We start from the raw sequence: 25,625 nt of genomic DNA on the forward strand, positions 1-25,625 counted from the left end.
AAATTACAAAAAGCAATTGGCCAAAAATATACAATAAAAAGTCATCAACTCTTTTTAAAACACAAGCATATGATTTATGGCTCAGACCAGAGCTGTGGGCTAACCTTACACTGCTGAAAGCTGTCTTCTCTTGTTCTGTGCTCACTCTCCAACCATTTGCTCCTGGCCATTGGCTATCCAGTTGTCTAATTGGACACTGACTATGCAGACCTTTGGTCTGACCTCAAACTCTTCATCTGATGTTTTTTTTATACTGTGCTTTCTGTTTTTACTTGGTGATCCAGATGATAAAAATGGGGTATTTAAATAACATTTATGAATGCTGTTGGTCCTACCTATGTCTAGCCAAAAAAAAAAAAAAAATCCCTCTTGTCCTAGGATGTAAGTTTTCTGAGAAAACATATTTTGATGGTGTTTTTTTTTTTTGTTCCTGCCCTGCCTTTTCCTCTCTGCTTCCTGCATGAAACTGGTGTCTGAGGAGGTGATCCAGTAGTCACTAAATAGAATTGGTCCTTAAATGCTGTCTTCAGGTTTGGGCTCAGGAAGAGATGGGCATAGAGCTAACCTGGGAAGAGAGCAGGTTATTATGCTATATTATGCTATATTATTATATTATATTATGCTAGGAACAGAAGAGACATGATATCCCTTTATTTTGTATGGAAAAGGTATGCATCTAGATAACTGTACTAGGAAGGCAGCAAAGACAGCAAGACATACAGGTCAATTCCTCTGTGTCAAGCACTGGACGATTTTTCTGATAAAAGCCCTCTCCTTCATCTTACATTTCTTGATAAAAACAGGGAAAAGTAGTTTCAGTCCTGACTGCATCCTTTCTGCCTGCTGCTGTCCTCCAGGAACTCTGCACGTGCTAAAGTAGGGATCAAAGTATCACACAAGTAAAGTTTTACACAATCATGTTGAATGAGACATATCTAATCCGCTGTCCAAGTTAATGTTTCCCCAGTTTGTTTGCAGTGGCTGGGTTGTTGTTTTTGTTTGGTTGGTTTTGTTTGTATGTTTTGTTTGGGCTTTCGTGTGCTTGTTTTTCAGGATTTTGTTTGTTTGGGGGATTTATTTGTTTTTGGTTTTGGTGAGTTGTTTTTTGTGGTGGTGTCTTTTTGTTGCTGAAACACAGCAACGTGTGTTTTCTGCCTCTGTTTCAGATTTTGAACACTTCCAATGTCTCCCAAGCTGTCACTCTGTTTTACGTAGTGAACAATCGAAGCACAACTCTAAATGGCACTATATCCAGCAACCTTCTTAATCAGCTGTCAGCTGAACTGGTGGGTTTCTACCTCACTTACCCACCTCTCACCATTGCAGAATGTAAGTATGTGCTTCCCAGCATGCAGCTCTTAGCATTAGCCAGCACCAGGCTTTTGCTTTGCAAGCACCATAAGCTTTGTTGTCAAGCTCACAGACAAACTCACAGGTGGTTTTTCCGACTATTTTAAAAATATTTTTTTATTAAAAAAAAAAAAGGAGGGAGGGACCCAGGTGGTTTTTTTTTTTCTAGGTTCAGTGTTTACTTTGGCTGCTAGCAGCAATGTCAAATAACCAAGAAAAACACATATAAACTGTCATTGGTAAAAAAAATCCAACTCTCTGACAGGTTCCAAACAAAATAAAATGGTGGGTTTATGTAAAGCAAAGCACAGAAGGTCCAAGATTCCTCATTTCAGGAAAACTTAGCACAGCACACGAACTTTAGCTCCAGCATTGCCCTTGACTTCAGTAGAAGTCTCAGCCCCTGTGCTTGCTCCAGTGGCTGGGCTGGTATCAGTTTGTGTGTGTTTGGGCAGTGAGTGAGCTCTAGCCACGCTTCTTTGTTTGAGAAGTTGTTGGTGTATTTGCTGAATTTCATCCTCTGTTTAAAAGTGGTCAGAACTCTTAAGCATCAATAGCTTGCTTGCATTCCAGTTGTTACAAAGGCTCTGAGGTACAGAGAGCTGGAGACAATTGTGTGATACATATGCTCTCCGACTCTGCTAATTTCTCTGAAATGATTAAAGGCACAAGACTTTTGATTATGGGGATTTACGTTTAATCTGCTTGTTAATGTGATGTGTGAAATTAAGCTTACTGCAGAGACAGGTTATCTCCAGGTTCGCTGGAGATCAGTGTTCACTGGAAGTGAGAAGAGACAGGGACATGCTGGGTACATCAGTGCACGGTAATGCACTGGTAAAGGAAGGGCAGGCTTCAGCTGATCTCACTGTGTGTAAATCTTCATGAGATGCTTGTTAGATTTGAAATACTGTGTTCAAACACCAGTAAAGATCTGGTTAAGCTTCTGGTAGCTTTCAGACTCACTGCTGAGGCTATGCAGTGGTTTGTAATTTTGCATTTCACAAGCATTGAAATAATTGGGCACATAAGGGTAGAGTCAAATGTGTCTTTGTGATGGGAACTCTGAAGTGAGTGGATTTGTAGCTTTAGGTAAAATTACCAAAATGCTTGTTCATTTTGTGATTCTAAGAGAAAGCAGAAGCAGACTGTTGGAAAGGGAGTGTTGGGGAAAACACCAGTTATCTTTTTTCATTGGTCCATTTTGTTTGCAAACAGCCCAATAGCAGAGGAGTTCTCTTGTGCAATTTTTCGTGACTGACTTGCACAATGAGCTGTCTGTGGGATAAGTGGCTGCTCTCTGCTGTGAGGCAGCCAGGAATCACAGCTAACTGTGGTGATTGTGCAGACCTTTAGAAAAGGAGGTGTGTATGTTATTCTTGAGACATTATCTATTAGATTATGGTATTTGCAAAAAAATAGGTGAAACTGCCCAATGATGAGCTCTTGAGCTGTGTTGGTGCACTTTTGTATCAGAGTTTCCATCACAAGGTGAGAGACAGATCTCAAGGTATGCTTGTGTTTTCACAGAGTCTTTCCACAGGCAAGGGGAGATGGAGGGAGGCTGTTGACAGAGGAAGGGATGTAGCCCATTCCTCATCAGACAGGATCCTTCCCTTTCATGGCTGGCAGGTGAACCTGTCTGTCGAGTGCCCTTTGTGCAGGACTTGTCTTCATGGGGCATCCAGGAGCACAGGGAGAAAGCTGGAGGAAGTTTTGATGATGGCTCTCCTCAGTTCAAGTGTTCAGGCTCCAAAACAGGTCTGTTGCATAGGAAGAGGATCATGGTGCTTCTCACAAAGGCAATGCAGGCATATGCTTAGTAGTCAGGAGCTGTGAAAGCCATTTGTCACGCTGCAAGACTGGTGGTACTGCAGTTCTCTGTTGATCCCCACACATAATGAAGAGACCTGATAAAGTCTTTAGCTAGTGCTTCTTTAACAACTAATGGCTTATATTTCATTTTGGAGTTCTTGGTTTTATTCCCAGTGCAGCAGCTGTACTGCAAACTCAGAACTTAATGCGAGCGTAGTGTTTATGGCACCAGACTGATAGTATGTCTGGAAAATGTTTCCTTTAAAGAGCGTTTGATGCTTATTCATGTGGCAGTGTTGTTGTTTCAGTTTATCAAACAAATACTGCTGTTGTTCTCAGAGCATGTTATTTCCCAGTAGGCTCCAGTGGCTCCTCCAGAGCCTTTGCAGTCTGTCATGGAAATGCACAGCTCAGGGCACGCTGTGAAATCCCTCCTCAAAAGCAGTTCCTGTGCGTAATCAGATCCTTTACAATGTTTACTATTTCATGCCACTTTGGTGTTTAAAAATCAAGGTAACTCAATAGCAGCACATCAGTGTGCAAAGCATGGATATTTTCTGAATTAAGTTCCTAGTATTAATGCTTTCCACGTTGCATAAATCTATTGAGAAAAATGCTGAGCTGTATAATGAATTAGCAGCATATTGAGCTTTACAGCCTAATGCACTTTGGAGATGGAGAAGCAAACAAAAGGCACCAAAATGGCAAATATCAGTTTCTCACAGATGTAAACACATATGGTAGTAATACCTTAAATGGTGCAGAATGAGAGAGAGCACCACACTCCAAGGTGTGTTTGCAGTTTTGTTAGTCTCGTTTGTAATTCATGTGGAGTCTGATCCTGGTTTATTTTAGTACTATTTTAGGTTAAAACTGTGGTCTGGGTTACATAAGGATTAATCAGAGAAACGACATGGAATCCTATCCTGTTTTTCTGCAGGGGAGAAAGCAGCAGAAATGTATAGAACATGGACATACACCTGTTATCTATAATTTTTCGTACTGGGCAATCCTGGGCTTTGCCCCAGACTATGTATCAGCCAGTATTTGAGCAACAGGAGATGTATGTTCTACTTTGTATGGCAGTGCTTCTTCTGTTTACACTTGATGTTCTTTTTCGGAGAGAAGAGAAATTGTAACACTGAAAATGATGCCTCTAGATCTCCTCTTGGGCCACAGTTCAATTTATTTATCACTGTCTGGTTAGCCAGTTTCAGGGCATGTAATGTATAGGATGTTGGAATATTATGACATAATTTCAACGCTTTTATTTTTAAAGCTTTGGAGTATCCAAACCTTGATGTCTCGGAGTCAACTAGAGACTACTGGGTGATAACAGGTACTTTTTAATCTCCTTCCCTCCCCCATGCACTCAAGGTGATAATTTTTAGTGGTTGTTTATAAAAACACATCAGTGCAATATTTTTAGACAAAAATAAGTGGCTGCCCACTGAAGCTGCCTGTTGCACTCAACTGGGCAACTGTATTTACAGTCACTCTGGGGCATAACTGATTCATCATCTTGAACGGCGTCATCTCCTGCATCCAACACCCGCCTCAGAATTTATAGCACTTTGGTTTAAGCACTTCTGAGAGCAGTGTTATCTTCTCAGAGTTTTGAAACACAAATAGACTGTTTGTTAGTTTTTTTTCTTTCCCTGGGTCTTGGATTTAAATCTGAATTCACAAGTCAAAAGTGACTTGTAGACATAGCCCAGGAAGAAAGGTGAGCTATCAAACCAAGGAAGTTTGTTGTGATTTGCTGACTGTCTGAGGCTGGAGATTTTTGCCTTTTCACCCAAAACATTAGGCACGTAACTTTGTGTTTGTGGAAAAGAACGTGCAGAGAATGCTCAGAGGCTTCAAAATACTTTCTTTATGAAGTCATTTCACTGGTACCACATTCTCATTCACAACCATTTTGACTTCAGAAATGATAAATGGGCAAGAAAGAGACCCTTTCCCCCAGACATCTTCGAGTGAGTAGATAGCAAAGCCTTTTTAATTGGTGTGTCTGCACCTGGAATTGTTTAATTCTCAGGAGAGCAAGCGAAAAGGAGGCTGACATGAAACGGATTTGGTGCCTGTTATATCTATTCATAAATTTGATACAAAATGTCTATGCAGAGATTATGACCCTCTGAGAGAGTGCTACTGCTCTTCCCCATATGGACCCTGAGAATCTCATCCTTCATTTCTTGCCTCTGTGCACCTACTGCAATGGAGTAGTATTGATTATTACAGTGGAAACTTCGTTTAAAAAAAAAAAACATGGTGGTCCCAGTAGATTTTTTTTTAAATAATATTGAAAAGATCATACATATGTATGAATAGAATCATCATGCCATATCACTTTTTTGAACTTTATGTAAATCCAGTGTCTTCTAAATTTTACATTCATTTATGCTTCAAAAATGTTTATTCAGTTTTTGGTGCTCTCAAACCAGGGTATTTTGTTTCAAACCGAGTTGTACAAAATCCTAACTTCTGATTTCAAATCTGCAGGAGGGGAAACTGGTTTGGTTAACAGGAGCATCTGGCAATAATCATTAAACCAGCAGCATGCAAATAGGTTTTAACTTACTTTTTACATTGAAGATCATAGATTAGGTGCTTCCCAGAGCCATTTTGGTAAACTGAAGGCCTAAAAATTTTTTTTGAGGATTTTATTCTCTGAAACATGACTGACATTATCTGAGAAGAACAGTGCAGAGGCTGAAACAGAAGGGTGTTATGTAAACATTGGGAATTACTGAGGGGGTGCAACAGTGCCCAGGTATTTTTATTCTAAACTGGTCAGTACCTTCCAAACCGTCTCACAGAACACGTGTTTATTTTACCTGTCCATGTAAGATACGTGCTGATACGTGGTTTTTCTCCCTTCATTCCCACAGTTATTCAAGGGGTTGATATGGCCTTACTGGGGCTGAACAACCAGAGCTTTGCCCGACTGATGGAGCAGCGCTTGGCCCCGCTGTTCATGATGTCCCACCAGCAAGGGAGGCGATTCAAACGTGCCACCACCGTGGGCAGCTACACTGTGCAGGTGGTCAATGCCACGCCGGTTGCACCTGGATATGTGTTAAAAAAAAAATCACCAGGGCTTTGCTTCAATTTGTGTAAAAGATGTGCCTAACTGGGTGGAGATTTGCTGTACTCCTTTTTTTTTTTTTTCTCCAGAACATCAAAGCGGCAAGGGCGAAATGCGTGGCATTAATAATCATGTCTTTTTCTGCAGTCAGCCTGTCATCTTCTAGAAATCATCATTAGTTAATCAGTGTTAATAAATATTTTCTCTCTGGTTGCTATGAGGATTGGTACAAAGTACGTGTTTTAGCGTAAAGTCTCGTATTCAGCATAATGAAGAGTTCCAAGCTTTTATTCATCAAAAAAAGTTTCCTAGGTAACTCAGAGCCAGAACTTCTTTTTTGTTGGAAAAAAAATGTAAGAAGCAGCCTTTCTGCAGGGTTAGTCATCAAACCATGTGGCCACAGATCATATGAAGTAGAGATTTTAGACCTGAATAATTTATTAATCATCTTTCTCTTATTTACAGCATTTCACATTCAGTATTTTGAAATGGTCACATTTTGTTTTCTTACCAATTAAACCAACTGTTGTTATGGCCAACTGAAACATATGTTCTTCAGTCTTCAAAAATTAGATAACCAGGTGTTGCTTTTTCAAAAAGTTACATTATATTTTTCAATAATTGATTGCTGTGAGATATAAACCCAAGCTACTACTTTTGTCATTTGCCCACGGTTCTTTGTGTTTTCCCACTGAAAGAATTTGAAGAAGGAACATGTTTTGCTTGCCAAAAGTGTGAATCTTTGTAAAATTTTAGTCCATACTATCATGGAGAAGAATCATAAAACTCCTTTTTTTCCTCATTGTTAGAAATGTTTGACACTTTCTCTACTCTCAGGAAAGGTAGAGGTACAGTGTGAAACTTCTGACAGTGTTCTGCAGAATAAAATGGGAAAAAACATGGTTCTCTTTATTATCAACCTGGGATAAAAAATAATGAGGATAGAAGTGAAACGTGATAATATTTTTCAACTGCAATATGTCCTAACAGTAGGTTAGGACAGATTATTAAGAATTCCTTCTTTACAGAGGACTGTAATGTCCAAACATTTGACCCTTTCCTCCTTTTTACTGCATGCTTTTCTTAGAGTAGGGTTTTACTTTAGGATTATATTTAAATTTTTTTTTAAGAAGTCAGTCAGTCCTCTGACTGACTGACTTAATAGCCTGGGCTATGAAGGGGAGAAGCTCTGATCCTGTGAGAACATTTTCATGGAGCTTATGCTTGTAGGAGGTCTTGGAGGAGTTTCCTGTGGGCACTGCCTTCAAATAGCTCCTGGCAAGTTTTGCGGTGGTATAATGCAAACACAATTTATTTCTCCTTCTCTCCGCATTTATTTATTTATTTATTTATTTATTTATTTATTTATTTCCCTTAAAGATGGTAAAAATTCAACGTATTCCAGGACCCAAGGAGCCGGCTGAGCTGACATATTATACTTTATACAATGGGAAGCCTTTGCTGGGCACTGCAGCTGCCAAAATTTTGAGCACCGTTGACTCCCAGCGCATGGCCTTGACCCTGGGCTATGTCATCCAAGTCCAAGCTGATCGTAAGAGTTCTTTTAAAAATTCTATAGTTTAATCCTTTTGGTTTTTTATTCTGTTGTTTTTCTTTCTTCCTTTCTTTCTTTCTTTGTGAAAACACCAGTGTAGATGTGGGAAGCCTGCACTTATCACACAGAGTAACATCCATGGAACAGTAAAGTTGGAATTAATTCTGATGCTAACAAAACCAGGAAACCACAGGCTAATGATGCCTGGAGCAAAGTTGCTATTCAAATAACTTGTCCCAAAGTCAAATGTGGGGTCTATTAACAAGTCCTTTGTTTCTGACTTACTCAAAGTAACGTAGGTGCTGTCTCAAAGGGATTATTATTTTTTTTAAGTAATAATTTTCACTGAGAATTTTGTCAAGTGCCCCACGTGGTTTTTAAAGGTGTTGTTTAGACACAAATCAGAAAAGTGAAGTTGAAAAGAACTACTTGTGTGTATGGACAGTTTTCAGATTCAAGATATGATCAATATCATTCAGAATAATGTGGCTAAAAAGGAATCCATTCTTGAAAAGTAAAGGTCTTTCAAGGCTGAGTTATTGTGGACACAAATTTCTCTAATTTTTTTTTTTTTTTTTGGATATTCCTGTGTAGTTGACCCACAGTCATAAACCTGTGGTGGAGCTTGGAGCCTTTTTTTTTTTTTTTGTGCATTTAAGAGCTTAATGTACAAATTGATGCCTTTAGGTAACTGAGTCTCTCTACTTTGCCAAGGTTTTTATCTAGATGAAATTAAAATGATATAGTGGACTTCTTTATTGGATCTCCTTACTGACAAAACAGCATATAAAATGGGTCTCCCTGGTGCAATTATATCTGCTTGAAAGAGCAGTGATACTGAAATAATTACATGCAATGGTGACAGGAAAAGAAGGGACCACTCTAATAAGCAATTTATGTATCATCCATAAACATAGGATTGAGTTAGAAGACAGAAATGTGATATAATTTCCAGAGAATGCACTATGTACTGTATCTGATCCTTGATTCAATCATGGTCTGTTACTGACTTTAATTCGACTGAATAGGTTGATCTCCATCCCTGCTTCCTTGAATTCCAGCATTTAAATTCTAAATAATTCTGTTTTCTGTGAGAATATTTCTTTAATGTGTTTTTTACTAAAGAAGATATAGATAATACATAGCAGTTTCCTAGCTCTTTGTGCAGTGTTCTGATTTATATGGGTATTTAGGCAATTATGACATCTGCTGCTCATCATCCAACTTTGTATTTCCATGGGCTGATGAGGCAACATTATTCATCTGTAGATATCATACCAGTGAAGTATGCATAGAATACTGTAAGAGAATGTACAGAAATTGAAATTATGACCTGGAGTAACTGAGATTCTGAAATGTAGGAGGTAATTCTATCTTTATACCTTATTATGGAGAAAAAAATCAATTGCTTTCATTTTGGACATGGTTATTTGCAGTCTGTCTTTGTATTGCTAAAGACAATACTTTATGTGGATTTCATTTTTGCTCATTATAATTTCTTTATAGCAGAATGAAAAGTTCTGTTCCAAAATGCAGTAAGGAAACACATCTACCCTTGGGAGCTCATAGTCAGGTTAGACAAGACAGACGAATAATATCAAAAAATATGGATGTTCCCGTTTTATAAGCAAGAGACTGAGTTATAAGAGAGTGAAAGGCTTGTTTCAAATTCCACTGAAGTCTTATTGAGTTAAATGAACCATGGGTTGACTTAAGGTCACATTGGAATCTGGTAACTGAATTAAAGATGTAAACTAGGACTCCTAAATGTCTGTCCCATTAGCCAGAAGGTCATCATTCCCTCTGCATTCCCTACGAAGAATAAATATAGTTTTCCAACAATTGTTTGCTGCTCCCACAGCAGCAGTCTATAATTAAAGTTACTGTTATTTGTTAAAATTCAGATTCAGTTTCCTTCCCCACAGCCCTTTCATCCCCAAACTAAATGTCAGAGTCAGCAATTAAGAATTATGCAAGTCTGTTGAAAAGTGAACATTGAAAGGCTTCAACCTGGTTTTTTGGACAATCTTTTGCTCAAGTCCTGTACCTAATGGTGCTGTTACTACATCACCCAACAAAATACATTGGCTTTGCAAAAAGCTGCAGATCTACAAAGAAAACAGACTCAGGCTTTAGCCAGACTTTCAGCTTTTGGAACTGCTGCTGAACAAGCTGGTATGCATTTGAAGTCTGATCCTGAAAGATGCTGAGTGCCTCTGACAGCTCATAAGCTCAATGACATTTGAAAGCACCAGTCCCCTAGGAAATGGGAATGGCTGCTTTGTGCTGGTATTCTCACAGTTGCCTGCCCACACCAGCAACCAGTGCCATAGGAAAATAAACAGAGATATCATGGCGAAGTCCACTAAATGTTTCACTACAGCAGAATTCAGCATTATAAGGAGATTATCTGATGTTTTTCCTGAAAGAAATGAAATGAAATGAAATGAGAGGACTGGGAATGTGTCACAGGAGGATCTCATATGCGTGAAGAAGTTGAAGGTTCATACTGAGAGAGATTATTCTGATAAAATGGAATTTAAAATGTTTTTGCATCACTGCATTTCTGAAACGTACCCTTTTCCTGGTGCCATTATTAATATATCTGCAAGTAACTCTTTCCAACCTCATTATTTCCACTCCTTCAGAAATGATGGATTCATTTTGACCTTAACTATGATAAATTATTTCTAGAACACAAGAGAAGCATTCTCTTATTGCCCTATCAATATTGATAATAACTATATTAGAGTGTTTAGCTTCACTGTTTTTGAAAAAGCTCTGCCACTTCACTCTTACTGAGCCAATAAGTCTTTGACACCAGGTACGAACTCCATGTGTATTCTTTTAACACACATGCTACCTTGCTATAAGCTGGATTTGTGTTTGAAAAATAGTTAAAGATATATGACTTGCACCTTTTTGTTTGTTTATTCTGTAAATGAACCACTGGAGTAATTTCGAATATGGCATCTAACTTGATTTGGAGTGGATGGCTGCTTTTGCATATAACCAAGTATTTGCATATAAATAAGAGAAGAGGGCCCAGGGATTTGTGTATTAAAGAGTGTTGCTGATTGTTTTCTTTTGTTTGTTGTTTGTTTTTTTTAATTAAGGTATTCCTTTGTATAGAAAGCTAGGTTACTTACAGTCCTTTTGTACTAATTTTTATATGGAGACGGTTGAAGACTGGAAGCAGTCGGATTGTTGCACAGTGAAGCTTACCAGTGTTGGTTTGCAATTTTCTGTAGCCGTGGTGAAGAACCCCCCAAACAACCTGTGGATCATTGCAGCGGTGCTGGCTCCCATTGCTGTGGTTACAGTCATCATCATCATCATCACAGCAGTGCTGTGCAGGAAGAACAAGAACGACTTCAAGCCGGACACCATGATGAACCTGCCTCAGAGAGCGAAGGTGAGTGACCGAGCGCGAGATCCAAAGGCGTCCGTTCGCTTTCTGAGGTTGTAATGGTTTCTCTGATAGATGTAGTTGAAGAATGTTTGGGATCGAAATGGTTGTTACTCACAGGTTGGATCTTTGCACTTCTCCTCTGTTCTTGATACCACTGGATTCTCAGGACTCATCAGCTTCCATCACAGCTCGTCCCTTGCGCATGGGTAGCGGTGACAGAAGAGCCTTTACACAGCCATGTCAGGCACTGAGCCATTAGGGCTGAGGAGGCTTCACCCAGGGCATTTGCTTCCTTCTCAAAGTTGAGGACATGGGATATTATGCCTGGGGCTTATCAGCATCACATCTCCTGTAGGATCTCAAAACCTGTACCTACCTGCTGCAGGTGGCAGTGTCCGAAGCCCTGGGCTTTGGCAGCAGTTTGGACCTGGTCCCAACCAGAAGTTCTCCCCCCAGATGCTAATCCAGAATAGACATTCTTTGGATTTTTTTTTTTCCTCCCACTGCTATTTTTCTCTTAGAAGTTTTGAACTTTCCAATTTATTTGTGGATATTGCTTGTTGGGTTCAAACAATTATGTTTTTCTTAAAGTTACTAACCCATATCAATTACAAGATGGGTTTTTTTTTCCCAAAGCAAATGCATTTCCAGTTTGATTCTCTGTCTCTAACAGAAAATGGCACAGAATACTGATTTGTCTCCACAGTGAAAAAGTCTGCCTTCTCAGTGCTGCTATTCAGTGGCTCTTGAACAGGGCCAACCAAAGGTAGGAGTTTCTAGCCCACGGAGCCTGTGTGTAAGGCATACTGTTCCTTTGCCCTTTTAGCTGACTTTGTTCTTCTCCATTGGCATGAGACTGAGATGATGAATTTTTTCTTTGGTTTCTTAATGCTACAGACAGCAGGATTATTGAGATTTCAGCTCTGTTGCTTCTGCTGAAAAATGTAGATTGGAGGGAGAGTTGAAGTAAGTCATGATGCGTGTGACAGCTCTCTTCTCCTTATCTTGGGTTCGTTGCAGATGGGTGCAGCTGGTGCCAGTTGGAAACAAGACATTTGTATCAAAAATGAAGCAAAAAAAAGACATTTCCATTTTGGTTCCAGTGTGCTCATCTATTTATCCACTGCTATCCATCTAGTGTTTAGGCTAGATCTGCAGAAGTGAAACACAAACAAAAATTAATACCATTGCAGTGATATGTAACACCCCACTGAAGCCTCTATAATGCAAATTATGCTTCATTAGGGGCTGTTGCAAATACTATGCACCAGTTGATTCTTTTTATATATAGTCTTAATCCCAGCTAAAGATAAAAATAAGACTAAGTTTGTATATTGCTTTGAACTGCCCATATTTATGGGATGCTTTACAGCTGAAGAAGGTTGCTATTTAAAAAAGAAACCCCACTGCTGGTAGAAGTTACAGCACAGAGAAAAACCTTGAAAGTATTTTAATATTTTAATCCAAAATTGGCATTCCAAAAAGAAAGAGAAAATGGGATTTTTGCTTTTCCTGAGAAATCAGACTTAATCAGGCTGTAAGATACATGGTCAGGTTAAAACCTGCTCAGTCAGGTTACACTTGCATCAGCAGTCAATGTCATCAGATGGGAACTCGATCTGCAGAACAAAACTACTGGTGCTGAGCTCCCAGCACCCACACTACACTCATTTCAGGAGGTTTTCCTGCAGATTTGCTCATATTTACAGCTGGAGTGCAGGAGTTCCACTTCTGGAGTGCATTTCCCCTTCATGGTTTATTTTGAGACTCCATAAAATTTAATTTAATTCATTATATGAGAAGTGATGCATTTCCAAATGAAAGCTAAATTGTTTCCTGTTTAGCTTCACAATGATGGCTCCATCAAAAAGGTTCAACCAGGTCTGGTTTAGAGTATATGCTGGTATACGGACTGTGGAAGATAAATTCTGCAGCGGGACTGGGAATGGACTGGTTTGGTCATTCCTGATTTCAGCATCTTTACTTTAAAGTAAGGCTAAGAAACATATTTGGGGAAGATAATGAGATAAGGTCATTTTAAAAAGAACAATTTTAGTTTAATTTTTAATCCCAGCCTAAGGGATAGTGGTAGTTGCTTGAACTGTAATTGCCACGTTTCATGCAGTTTGGCAATACAAATAGCTGATGAGCACATACCCATATCACATTTAAAATGAATATGTTGTATTTCATGGCTCAGGAAAGTGCCTGAGACTGCTGATTAATGCTGACTCTGCTCTAAGTGGAGTCACAGTGGAGTGATTTTTAGTTTAAGCAGCAGCTTTAGTATTTTGTTTCTGTGTGTCCGAGATTTGTTGTCAAATCACTGGAGCAATTTTTCGATACCTTTTGAATATCCAGCAAAAGCAAAGGAGGATATTATGGGATACCTGCAGCCTCGGATCTCAGGTGTTTTTGTTTTCAGTGATGCTGTTTCATGTGCTCGGACTCCAGGAGTCCTGTTCCAAGGGGACTGGCAGAGCAGAGCTGCCTGCTCATCTCTGCAGTCCTGCTGCTGCTGGGAGCAGGGGGAGGCTGCGGGTCCTCCAGAGCAGAGCAGAGCTGCCTCCCACATCCCTCCAGACACTCCCACATCCCTCCAGACGCTCCGTCCCCCGCAGCGGGACAGGGTGCTCGAACGCAGCAAGGAGGGGTAATGGAACATTTAGCATGAAATATCCTTGTGCAGCTGGGGGAGGTGATGGAGCATTAACAGCAGGGCTGCTGTGGTTGTGCCTGGTAATTAAGAATTACTTTGTTGTTGTTGTTGTTGTAGCAGACTGAAGGGTAAATAAATGAAGTTTACAAAGTGACCTCTCTTAGATAGCGTGGTTTATGGTATCTGTCTTGGGAATTGTGTTGCTGTTCTGCCTCAGCAGTCAGGGACATCTGGACTAAGTTGCAGGGGAAAGGGACTGGTAGAATTTTTTTCAATTTTCTCTCTGGTTGTAAAATTAAAAGAAGTATAAATTCAAATGGATGGAATTCTGGTGGGATTTTATTTTAATGTTATTTCAATGCTGTTTTTATTTTAAACAACTGTTTTTACCTTGAGGTTTTGGATGGATGTTAACTTTTGCATCTCTTGCTTTTTAATTCAGAGCATGCTTTTTTAAAGGCTGTAGTCTGATTTGTCACCTCTCCTTTTTTTTCAGACCATGAAAAAGTAAGTTTGCAGGTAAACAGAGATAAGATCTGTAGTTTAAGACCTGCAAACAAAAGCAAATACTGCAACCATGGGAAAACAATGACTGTCAGTTTGATAAAGGACATAGAGGAGAAAAAAAATCAGTGAAACTGTGTACCTGGGTATACCTATAGAGGGAGGAGCTGATCATACTTTTTTCTTTTTTCTTTGTTTCATTTCTTTCTTTTTTTTTTTAATGTCTTTTTCATGATCATTACAAGGAAAAAACCTCCCAGAAACAACTCTCTGCATTCACTCTGCCCTTTGCCAGGCAGTGTAATCTAATAGTCTCATCATTCATTTATTATTTCAAAAGCAATATTAAAATCCCAGTCCCTCGGTCTTTCTCAGTATTTTGGTCCTGTTGGACATCTATTCTTACAGTGCTTCAGCAGTGCCTGATCGTGATTTAGTCTTGCCAGTTCCCTTCAGGGGTGGTAAAGCCATCTGCTCCTGTGGGCTTTCACGGAGCAGGGTTCCAAGATCAAATTTTATTTAATGCAATATGTCCGCTGATGAGGATGGCTTTCTCAGCTCTTCCTTTATTGCATTTTGTTGCTAGACATGGTGGTAAGTAGAACTCAGATTAAAATAATCCTTCATTTTCTTCCTTTGGCAGATCCAAGCTGGGGCACTGCAGAATTCTTTAGTAATTCTCATGTTGTGCTGCTTCTGGTTTGGTTTGGGTTTTTTTCTTTGTTTTGTTTTTATATAAGATATGAAGTGTAAGTTGAAACTTATTTTAGTCTTTCAAAGGCATGGAGGGTGAACTAACTGATTTAATTGCCTCTTTTTTTACTTTTTTTTTTCAGAATATCTAGGAGGGTCTTAACTCTGGCAATATCAATAATGACATGTAAAAACATTATTTTGGTTAACAATATTACTGTCTAGCATATTGTGCAGTTCTTCCTAGCTGTCCTTCACAAAGCTTCTGTTTCCCCTTTCTTCATTCCATTCCCTTTCTTAATTTCCTCCCTTTGCAGCTGCTTTGGTGGCTCTTTTGTGGTACCCTGCCTTCAGGGGAGGGCAAGGAGAAGGCTCCCTCGTGACTTACCATGGAGGGGTGATGGTGAATTGGCATTTTTCTGATATGTTGAGAGTTCTGTAGTGGTAACATGTGGAGTTTTCTGCTCTCCCAAATCACCATTAGCCCACTTAGTGACTTCTTAATGCACGGAAGCTCCTTTTACCAGAGGAGTGCTGAAATAAGGGAGCACATTTGAAATCATTAGCATCATTTGAAATCATTAGCATAATTAGAAATCATTAGCCTCAGTTTGAACAGGAGATTGGGAATGCCATGCAGATCCTCATAAACAAAAAACAGGTTTTATTATGTTTTAAAAAGTAGAAGGCAGCCCCATTATTTTCAGACTGAACTCACCTATGAAATGTATCTCTATTTATAGCAACAGATTTAGTAAGGGACACAACAAGAAAAAATGTTCTTTTCAGAGCTCATCCTTTTTTTTCTGTGCCATCAGCTAATTTTTTTTCTCCTGCTGATTTTCTTCTGGAAGTAAAATATTCAATAATGACATGACAGGAACTCGGAGAGACTAATCAGTCATGAACTAATTCCAGTGTGTTTCCTAAAGTATGTTTGAGGTTTAAAATCACAGCTACTTAACTTTGAAGTGTTTTGTAGTGCTTTTTTAGCATTTTGTCAATAGTCTTTGTACTTCAGCAAGAGCATCCTTCCAGTTTGGGGTAAATTAATTCAATTTAGTGTAGCAAGAACACTTTTGTGTTTTGTGTTTTTTTTCCAGAAGTGGTCAGGAATTTCTTGGGGTGATTTATTTTTCATATTTTTTTGCCCCTAAGAAAATGCAGGTTGTTTTTGTGGGTTTTGTTGTTTTTATTGTATTTTCCCCCCTCTCTTTTTCTTCCAATTGAAAATGAAGTTTGGAAAGTCAAGTTTTGCCTAAATGCTTTCCTTTTTCCATTGAGTGAATCCACCTTTGAGTGGCTGCCTTGCCCAGGAGGTGTGTTAATTATATTTTTTTCCTTGCAGAGGCAGCAGGGAAAGCCTGGATGGGCTTTGGGAAGAGGAGGCTGGGCACGCGCCCTCAGCTGCCTCACTGCAAGGCTCTGGTGAAATGCCACTTCCCAAGAGAAACAAGTGAAGTCAATCACATCCTTCCCAGCAGGCAACTGGCAAGCCAGGGGAAATAGAATTTCACTGATCTGAAAAAGATTCTTTTCTGGAAAATGTTGCCCATGAAACTTTGATGTGTGCCTTTTCTACTTTGTCTTGACTGGGAATAAATTACTCCCACTTTCTTCGGGAACACAAGGGTTTTGTCAGAGAAAGTTTTCTATATGGTCTTATTTCTTTTCCTCCTAATTTTTTTCTTCCATATCCTCATTCTTCCACTGTCTGTCAAAGGAGTTTCTGGGGGTGTTACAGCAGGGTAAGAAAGGTTAGCCAAGATCAATTTTATACTAATCATGTTTAAAATATGTGCAATGGAGATTTCATGAGAAATTGGTTTCTTGTTGGGCATTCACATGGTGATCTACATATTTTTTTCCTGTCACTTATGCAATTAAAGAAGTTAAGGGGTAGTGAGAGATTTTATATTGAAGTTGAAAATTTATATTAACATAACATGCTGGAAGTTTCTTTCTCTTTTTCTTTTATTTCTCCTTTTTGCAGCCGGTACAAGGCTTTGACTATGCCAAGCAACACTTGGGTCAGCAGGGAGCAGAAGATGAAGTTTTGCCTGTAACTCAGGAGACTGTCATACTTCCACTTCCAGTCAGAGATGCTCCTGCCTCCCAGGAGAGAGAAATTACCCAGGATGGGAGCACCATCAAAACTGCCAAATCCAATGAAACAAGGAAAAGGTACTGACTGGTATCTTTCCACGGAGGGGTGGAATAGGGTACATGCTGCTGGTTGCTGTAAGGTTTGGCACCCTGGCTGAGTGTGTGGCAGATGGTTCCTCCATGATGTATCCTTCATATAACACTGGTCTGCCCTGGATATGTCAAATTGCTGCAAAATATGAGGTAAACCAAGGTGAAACCTTCACAGGTTGTGCATTCATAGAGGAGGTGAAGGGGAAGTGGCTTTCATGTTCAAGAGATGAGCCCAAATGAGACATGGGACCCTGTAGCATGAACACTGATCATTCCTCAGTGAACCAAAAGACAGGACTTTGGCCACTGTAAATTTCTGTAGCTGCACTGGTGGACTCTGTCACTTCAGAATTAGCCCCAGTGCAGAAGGGAAAACCCTAAACATCCACTAAATTATGAAAGACCTCTACATCCAAACCAGCTACAGCAGTACAAAACTTCTGAGAGTGTAAGAATAGACTAGATAATGTCAGTGTCTAGGGTAAAGTGTCCCAGGTTTGCAGTCTCTTCATACGAAGTCTCTAAGGTTGTAGGATCACAGATTTAAGGTCTCCAGCAAGATATCTGGCTCCTCTTCTTCTCTGCTGCAGGGTCAAACACCCCCCAACTCAAGTTTATCTACCTTATTTTAAAGTCTTTCACTGGTGGGATGATCACAGCCTCCCCCAACAATCTGTTCTCTTCTGCCTTTCCTGTTAGGAAATTTTACCTCATGTTTACCCTCAATCACCAACAGAATAGCTGAATAGAAGGTCATTATTTCTTGTCTCAGTCACCACAGGGAGGAAAGAAGATTATCCCTTTATCCTGGCTGTTTTGCATTCTTTGTGTCCATTTTTCCTTGACATTAAGTTAGAGTGGAACTGAAGAATGATACTGAAGTGAAGAGAGGAAAATAAAACTGTTAGGTAAACAGCTTGAATAGAGGTAACAGTTGTTGTGTAATTCACTGGCATTACACAGTCCTTGTCTCTTGAAGGGACTTGACAGCATAAAAGAAGAGTATCTGGCTAGTGCAGAGAAATTCTATAGAAAACCAAATCTTCATAGCTGAGTCACCTCATCTTGTACAATGACATTTGTCCCTTTGAAGTAATGGAAAAACTTGGAAAACTTGGCACAGTGTTGCTGTGTGCTGCAACAGGAGCACACTGGAGCCATCTGCAGCTGTGGGAGGTGTCAGCCAGCACGGTGTGGGGCTGGAGGAGCCAACACTGCTGCTCCTTACGGTGGGTAGACATCCCCACTGGTTATAAACTGAGGTTTTCCCTGCAGAAAAATGGAGACAGAAGGATCCTGAGCTAGTTCCTGGTTTGGCACACTTCTTTGGCTGTACAGTAAGTCACCTGGAGCGTGGAAAGAGCTGTCTGCAGGGAGTACCAGTAGAGGAGAGTGAACCAGCTGTTTGGATGTGAACTGTTATTCTGCCATTTAATGTCAGTGATGTGTTGTTCACACTGTAAATCACTCAGATTTTGAGGGTTGGGTTTTATAGTTCATGTGAACTGAACAGCACTTGTCCCTTTCAAAGTCTTCCATCCCTGATGAAATGACAAATGGAAGAGGACCATGACATCAGCAGCAGTTGCTGGTGCTGAACCACCAGAGGTTAAGTCTTTGCAGGAATTGCTCTTTAAAATGTTTTGAAGCCTCTCTAAAACCATGTGTAAATACACACAAAAAATATAAACCAGCCCTATTAATTAATCCTCTAACAAAAGTGATTAAGCACTTCACTCAGTCCTTTGAATGAGCTCCAAAATCTCCCTCTACTTAATCTGCACCATTTCAAACAAACGTTGATAAGCGAACTTGATCCTGGAATTCACAGGAAAGTTACTCTCATAAAATATGTTGAACCTTGGTGCCCTTCTAAGCAAATAACTAAGAATTAGTTTTTCCTCCTTCAGGGTGATTACTTGAGTAAGTGAGAACATGCAGAATTTTAGTATTTTTCGTTCCCAGGAGCTGTGTCTGGGGTTGGAATTTAATGGTTTCTGAAGATGAAGAAATATTTCTTGACCTTTATGTATTTGCTCTTTCATGCAGGCTACTTTGCAGCCTGGATGAGTCAATTTAAATCAAACTGCCATGAAGTGGCTGGTAACTGATCAGAATATCTCCTCTGATATCACCATTGAAAGAAACCTCTCAGTTATGACAGCCACTTAAAAAGGATGAATATTTAGATTAGTGGCAGCAGAAATCATTGTGCAAGATATCCATGCTCTTCTGATTCTTTTTCGTGTTCCCAAATGGAGGAGATTTTCTTCAGGTGTTGGTCTGTCCTTAGATGAAATTTTTTACTGGGTTGGGATTATTCATTAGGCAGTGACAGGTTTATAGGGGAGAAATCCTTGCTTCACAAGAGTATTTATTCTCAACAGAATTTCACTAGAAGATCCTCAGGCTGGACTGAGCTGGGCTGCATGCTGAGTTCTCATAGAGCCCTGTAGCTGGAAAGAGCCTGTCTCAAATTGTATATATTTCTGCCTAGGCTATCTTCAAAAGAGAGTCCCCAAGAATTGCTTTTCTGATATTTGTCCCTTACTGTTCTGACCACAGTAAATGCTTTCTACTTACACCAGGCAGGGTGGTCAGAACTGGAGGTAAATGAATGTTTCAAGCTGAAGATTGAAACATTCATTTATTATATTGCCATAGTATTGGCAATGATTTGCAGGATGGTTTTGACCATTGTTTTGCTTTACGACCATTTTCTAGATATAAAGCCACTGTGACAGCAATAGAACTTGATTTGATTTTTTTTTTCTCTGTAAATGAAAGTCTTTGTGACTAAGTCCATTTCTTTTTTTCTCCAATGCCACCTCTTTACATCACCCTGTCAGTGGCTGTGACAATTCAGTGGTAGATTGCAGATAGGTGTGTGAATAACTGCACAGGTCCAGCGAATAGTTTTCATTCCCTTTGTGGCAAGTTTCACGTGTAAAAATGACGTGACCACGTGTCTGGATGCGGACTAGCACAAAATGTACCATTTTCTACTTTGGCCTCCTTTTCCCAGCTTGTGCATTAGGACTTGAGTAACTTACCCATCCCAGAAAGAAGTTCTGATGAGAGTTTACTCCCAGTGCAGCCCAGAGCCACGCTGCTGGTTTCTGTTCCTGCTCCTTGCTGGGACTTAACACACCACGGTTCTGACCTGCCCTCCCTCCTCACCTTGGGCAGAGACCAGTTTCAGGACAAGGACATGCAGTGACTGAGTAAAAAAAAAAAACTCTGAGGAGTTTCAGTAAATAATGGTACTGGTTAAACCAGGTTATGTGCCAAGAGGAGAAAAGGAGAATTTTCTTAACACGTTGTGTGTTCCTACTCTAAAGTGAGGGAGTGAATTTTGCATTATGGCTGACAACAGTTCAGTGTAAATGCAGGCTAAATAACAAAGGAACTGGTTTATCCATACATACAAAAGCAAAGGTCTACTTTATTTGAACTGGGCAAATGACATTGAATTGATAATGGGTGTTTTTTTGTCCTCTGCAGTGGCATTTCTGTCATTGTGAAGCTTTTGCATGAGAATTAGTTGCATTCCAAGCCACTAAGATGCCCATCAGCCCTGAACTAATTGAGAAAGTCGCATTCACCTCCCATCACTCTGCTCCTACCTCGCTGTGTTTCTGTGTGCAGTTTATATTCTGTCTCCTTTTGGTACAAAATCAGACTTGAAAACTCAGTGATGCAAACTGTGCAAATGAAATAACCTTGAAATGAGGTTTATAAGGAAGAACTCACATCCTGCCTTGTTGCTATGGTTACTTGCAGCCGGTCCCCAAGTCAGAATGGCTCCATCATCAGCAATGGGTCGGGAAAGCCCAGCTCTGGACGGAGCTCCCTCCAGAAAGTGATGGCACCTCAAAAAGTGACAAAAGACGAAGGAAGGAAAAGAAATGGTGAGATGTGTTCCTTGATGCAAGCTGCTTGTGGGCGTTCCCAGAGCCATGCCCACATGGGCAATAGCGATGTCCAAACCACCTTGCACCCTCAGCAGTACTTTGGGCATATTGTGTGTGTAGCTGATCTGTTGGGTTTTTTTCTTTCCCCTTTGCTGCTATAACTGTTTCTCAAGCTCCCATGAAACTATGCTTTTTGCTCTTTGTGTGGGCCTTTGCAAGTTTTCTTTTTTGTTTCCTTTTTCTTTTTTCTTGAAATATCAGTAAACTAATGAAGATATGCTGCTGCTTAGTAGGTGGACAGGGTTTACAGCTTTTTTTATTGTGTAGAGCCCTAAGATGTTAATTTCCACTGCTGCTGTTGCTAAGCTGGCCCAGATCTGATGAAGATGAATTAATTAGGTAAAAATTAATTTGAGAAAGTGTGAAACATCCAATGCTTTGTCGTTTGTTCTCTTACCACCCTTGGCACAGCTGTTTGTTATTAACACTTAGTGGCAGCTTTTCCTGATGCACCCAGGATGTTACACTGGATGTTTCTTACAAGGCTTTGGTTGATGGTGGTGACCTTATGACTTGAGATATATCAGGAACACCTGATAAGAGTAGAATTTGACTCCTTTCTTCCTTGCTTTTCTCTTTTATGTCTCTCTACTTATTTCTCCTGGGTTATAGCTTTGCTCCTGTAGCTATGAATAGAAAACAGTGGTTAACAGTTCTAAGTTTCAACGTGTTTAATTATTTTTCCAAATATAGCTCATTTTACAAGACAACAATGTTTATGGTTTCCAGAGTTAAAAGCTGTAATTTATGCTGTCTTTTTTCTTACCTACCCAGGGAAGCCAATATTCAAAACCAGTGGCAGGTGATGTTTACACGTGTAGGCAAAATAATTTATTGAAGGTACTTTTTGTTTTGTTTTGTTAGGTGTTAAATCTTCAAAGAAAATTAGTAAGAACTCAGGGTTTTTTGTTAAAGAATTGACTAACACAGAATCCTTTCTTCTGATCTGGACAGTGGTACATTTCTAGAACATACACACGCTACTTAAAGAAACTTTCAATGTAGTATAAAGAAATAGTGACCCTTTATTTTATATCTTAGTTTCATTAGAATTTTAGCTGCAACTTTATTTGATAAGAATAACCATGCATTTTTCAAATTATGCTGGAAAACTAATAACTGCTTTGTTTAATGCTTATTTTACCCTCTCTCTTCTTTCCTCTGAAAAGAAAAAAACCTCAATAACGATGTTATTTAATAGCTAAATTATTTCTAGTTCTAGGGCCCTAGGAAAAACAACTTTAGTGTATACTCCATTCATACTATGGATTCTAACCATTTGTGCCTACTGCATGCTGGCAGTTTCCTCAAACAACCCTTTCAGAACAGCTTCTGAGAGGGAAGATATGGTCAGGGGAGATGAAATGACCTCCCCTTATCAGAATTATGGAGCTGACTTTGGAGTTGTGTGATCCCAAATGCCTGTTGAAGTTGAAGGCACCCATTAGTTCTCCTCACAGAGCCTACACTTTTTGTTCCCCAGTGCTGTGATTACAAACACTGTTGTCATCTCTGATAGTTCGTTCTTTTCACAGGGTTTTACCTTTATCCAGTGGGATTAGCATCCATATAATGTGTTGGCTGTTTTCCCTTCCCGTTTAAGAAAGAAGCAGCTTTTCTCCCAGCTGTTTGCCTGAGCCTGCTCCAGCTCTCCAGCCTGGCTGTGGGCTGACAGCTCTAACACGCATGTCAGGAAAAGCAGCAGCATATTTTCTTCTCTGAAAAGCAGCATCTTGGAACTGGAATGAATCCCTTGATGGTCACATGCTTGATTTGGGGACTCCAAGTTAGAATGGCTCATTAGTTACCATAGTTACAGGCCAATTTTAGATTCTGTTTCTTGCTGACATTTAGTTACAGGGGGAAAATGACAGCACTGGATGTTACCTCAGTACGTAAATTCCATGTGGCTTGTATCAAATTTGACTCCAAATGGAGTGTGTCAGGGCTGAGAGTGAACAATGTGAAACCAGCACAGACTGACAGGCTTGGCTTCAGGACCTGATGTTTTTGAGGATCAGGAGAACTCTTCAGCTGAGCATTATTTCCACAGAAAACACAAATAAAATATCTGCTTGTGTCACAGTGATAAGCTCTTGTAAGATAGATGCATGTTTGTTCTTGGAGAACGCTTATTATTATATTAATGTAAAGCTTGCTTTCTAAAAGTTGATGAGTTGTGCTTTCATTTACTTCAGGCACTTAAAAGAAATTAAAACCTTTCTTAAAAAAAAAAGTGCCCAGTTATGTATGTTAGAGAACTCTAATGTGAATGAATCAGCCAACAGAGGTACTGGCAGTTTCTGAGACGGGTTTCTAGGAGGGCATGGGAGAGAACAACAGGATATTTACACTTTTACCTATAGTTTTATTAGGCCAAACATCATTCAGGGAGGAGCAAAAGGCTGAACCCACTCACACCTAAAGAACTAAAGCAGCCTACATTACAGCCTTTCACCAGCTCCTCACAAAATGATGCCAAGGAAATTTATATAGGTTGTTTTTTCCAACCTTTAAGTTGGAAAAAACATCTTTGGGAGAGTGTGGTTGCTTGAGGGTGTTTTTTGAGAAAAACAAAAGCTTTGATTTTCTGGAAGTTCTTAATGAAACATATAACTCCACACCTTTTGGGCTAAGAACTTGTGTAGTTGAACTCAGATTTGTACTTGAACCTCATCCTCACAAAAGGACACCTGTCGCAGATGGAGATGCACAAGCAGCATTCCCAAGGAGTTAAACTTCTTTGTGTTAGAAACCTTCCTTTCCTCCTTCTAGGGATCCCAGCTGGACCAGCTTCTCATCTTCCAAGCCTTTGGATATTGCCTTTGGAAACAGGTGTAGCTTTTCAGAAATAATTCAGTCAAGGGACTCACTCCTTTTTAAAATATCAGTCTCTAAGACTGTAATTTCTTTTGTCCAGGTGGAAGCTGTCTGCAGGAAAAAAGTAGCAGGGGAGGAAAATTTGGCTGTGTTATTTGCTTAGCTAAAATCAAAGGGATTTTTGGGTGTAACTCAGCCAAGCTATGATACACTGCCTCCTTTATTCTACAGAAGCGTGGGCTACTAGTTTTCACACTGTCTGATGTGGCAGCTCAGCGTCAGAGCCTGCTTTTCTGAAGTTCTGAGCAGTTGTCTGTAGTGAGTCAAAATAGAATGAAGTGTGGCAACAGCAAAGTAATCCAGTGGCAGCAGTGTAGTGGCCTGCTTTGACACAGTTAGCTGGAGGATGTGGTGTAACCCAGCAAACATCCAGCACCCTTCGTCTGCCTTTTCTCTGCTGGGTGGAGTGAAATGTGGAAAGGACTGCCAATTTTTTGGTGCTTTAGAATTGGTTTCCTAATCTGACTGACTAATCTAGTGACTCCAGAGGGTCATGGCCAACTGGGACAGATCTGCTCTGGAGGTATTCATCTTTCCAGTAAGAAAAGATCCCTGTCAACTGCATTGGAGCATATGTGAAGATTTGAAGTGAGATGATTCCCATTCAGGATGTGTGTGTCTCTGAAAGGCTAAGAGATCAGAGTTCTGGGAAGAATTCATGGTACAGAGAAAGGGGTCTGTTCCTTTCACTATTGATTCCCTCATCCTGAAGCATTAGCTTCATTGCCCCAAAAAGGGTGTTAAGTGGGGATCTTGATCTAACTCTTCACCTCCTCACCGTAAGCTCCTAGGCTTTTTGGAGTAATTTACTGACATTTAACCATAGATGGGTAAAACCCCCCCAAGATTAAACAAAGTCCACGTGTTCAGCTGAAATCCTGCATATTGGTACTAGTCACTATTCTCCTTGAGCCTCCCAGATGCTTTCTATGTTGATTCTTTTTTTTTCCCTCCAAAGATTCCACCTTGTGTGACACAACCTAGTATTTCTCCATGCAGTTTCAATTTCTTCCACGGCTTTTTTTTGTTATTGTTTACTTGCTTTAAATATTGAGAGCACTGTGACCCTGCTGGCACCCTGCTGGTGACAGGGAACCCTTTGTTTCTTCAGATTTAGTCAATACCATTTCCTGCTGCTTCCTCTCCTTGGTGTGTTGGTTTGCAAGAGGCAGCCAAGTGTTGTAACCTATTTTGTGAACTTCTGAGTTTCTGCACACTCGTACAAAGCAAAAGGTACCAGTGCTCCTCTGCCTCTTTCCCCAGAGAGCGAGTGGGAGGAAAACAGCACCTCCAAGTTGTCCATACAACTTAGGATCATAGAATCAACTGCCTTGGAAAGGACCTCTGAGATCATCAAGTCCAACCCTTCATTTTTATTTTTTATTTTTTAAATCCAGTCCAGGTTTTTCCCCCATTCTGTACTCCAAAAAAAGTCCAGTGTGAGTTTTCCCCCATTCTGTACTCCAAAAAAATCCAGTCCATGTTTTCCCCCA

The 25,625-nt window shown here is 39.9% G+C and overlaps 1 protein-coding gene across 5 annotated transcripts in view; it reads left to right on the forward strand.

Annotated features, from left to right (window-relative positions):
* The window catches only part of KIAA1549L (KIAA1549 like), a 77,141-nt gene that overhangs the window by 9,473 nt on the left and 42,043 nt on the right, over positions 1 to 25,625 (forward strand). For all 5 annotated transcript variants that reach the window (XM_027651220.1, XM_027651222.1, XM_027651223.1 and 2 more), the window contains exons 6-12: positions 1,167 to 1,329; positions 4,445 to 4,504; positions 6,060 to 6,211; positions 7,637 to 7,808; positions 11,063 to 11,226; positions 17,073 to 17,263; positions 21,062 to 21,189. In XM_027651220.1, the coding sequence (XP_027507021.1) occupies positions 1,167 to 1,329; positions 4,445 to 4,504; positions 6,060 to 6,211; positions 7,637 to 7,808; positions 11,063 to 11,226; positions 17,073 to 17,263; positions 21,062 to 21,189 (1,030 nt within the window). The remainder of the gene's footprint in view (positions 1 to 1,166; positions 1,330 to 4,444; positions 4,505 to 6,059; positions 6,212 to 7,636; positions 7,809 to 11,062; positions 11,227 to 17,072; positions 17,264 to 21,061; positions 21,190 to 25,625) is intronic.

Source organism: Corapipo altera, unplaced genomic scaffold, assembly GCF_003945725.1.
Source record: "Corapipo altera isolate COAL_440 unplaced genomic scaffold, ASM394572v1 78, whole genome shotgun sequence".
Lineage (NCBI taxonomy): Eukaryota > Metazoa > Chordata > Aves > Passeriformes > Pipridae > Corapipo > Corapipo altera.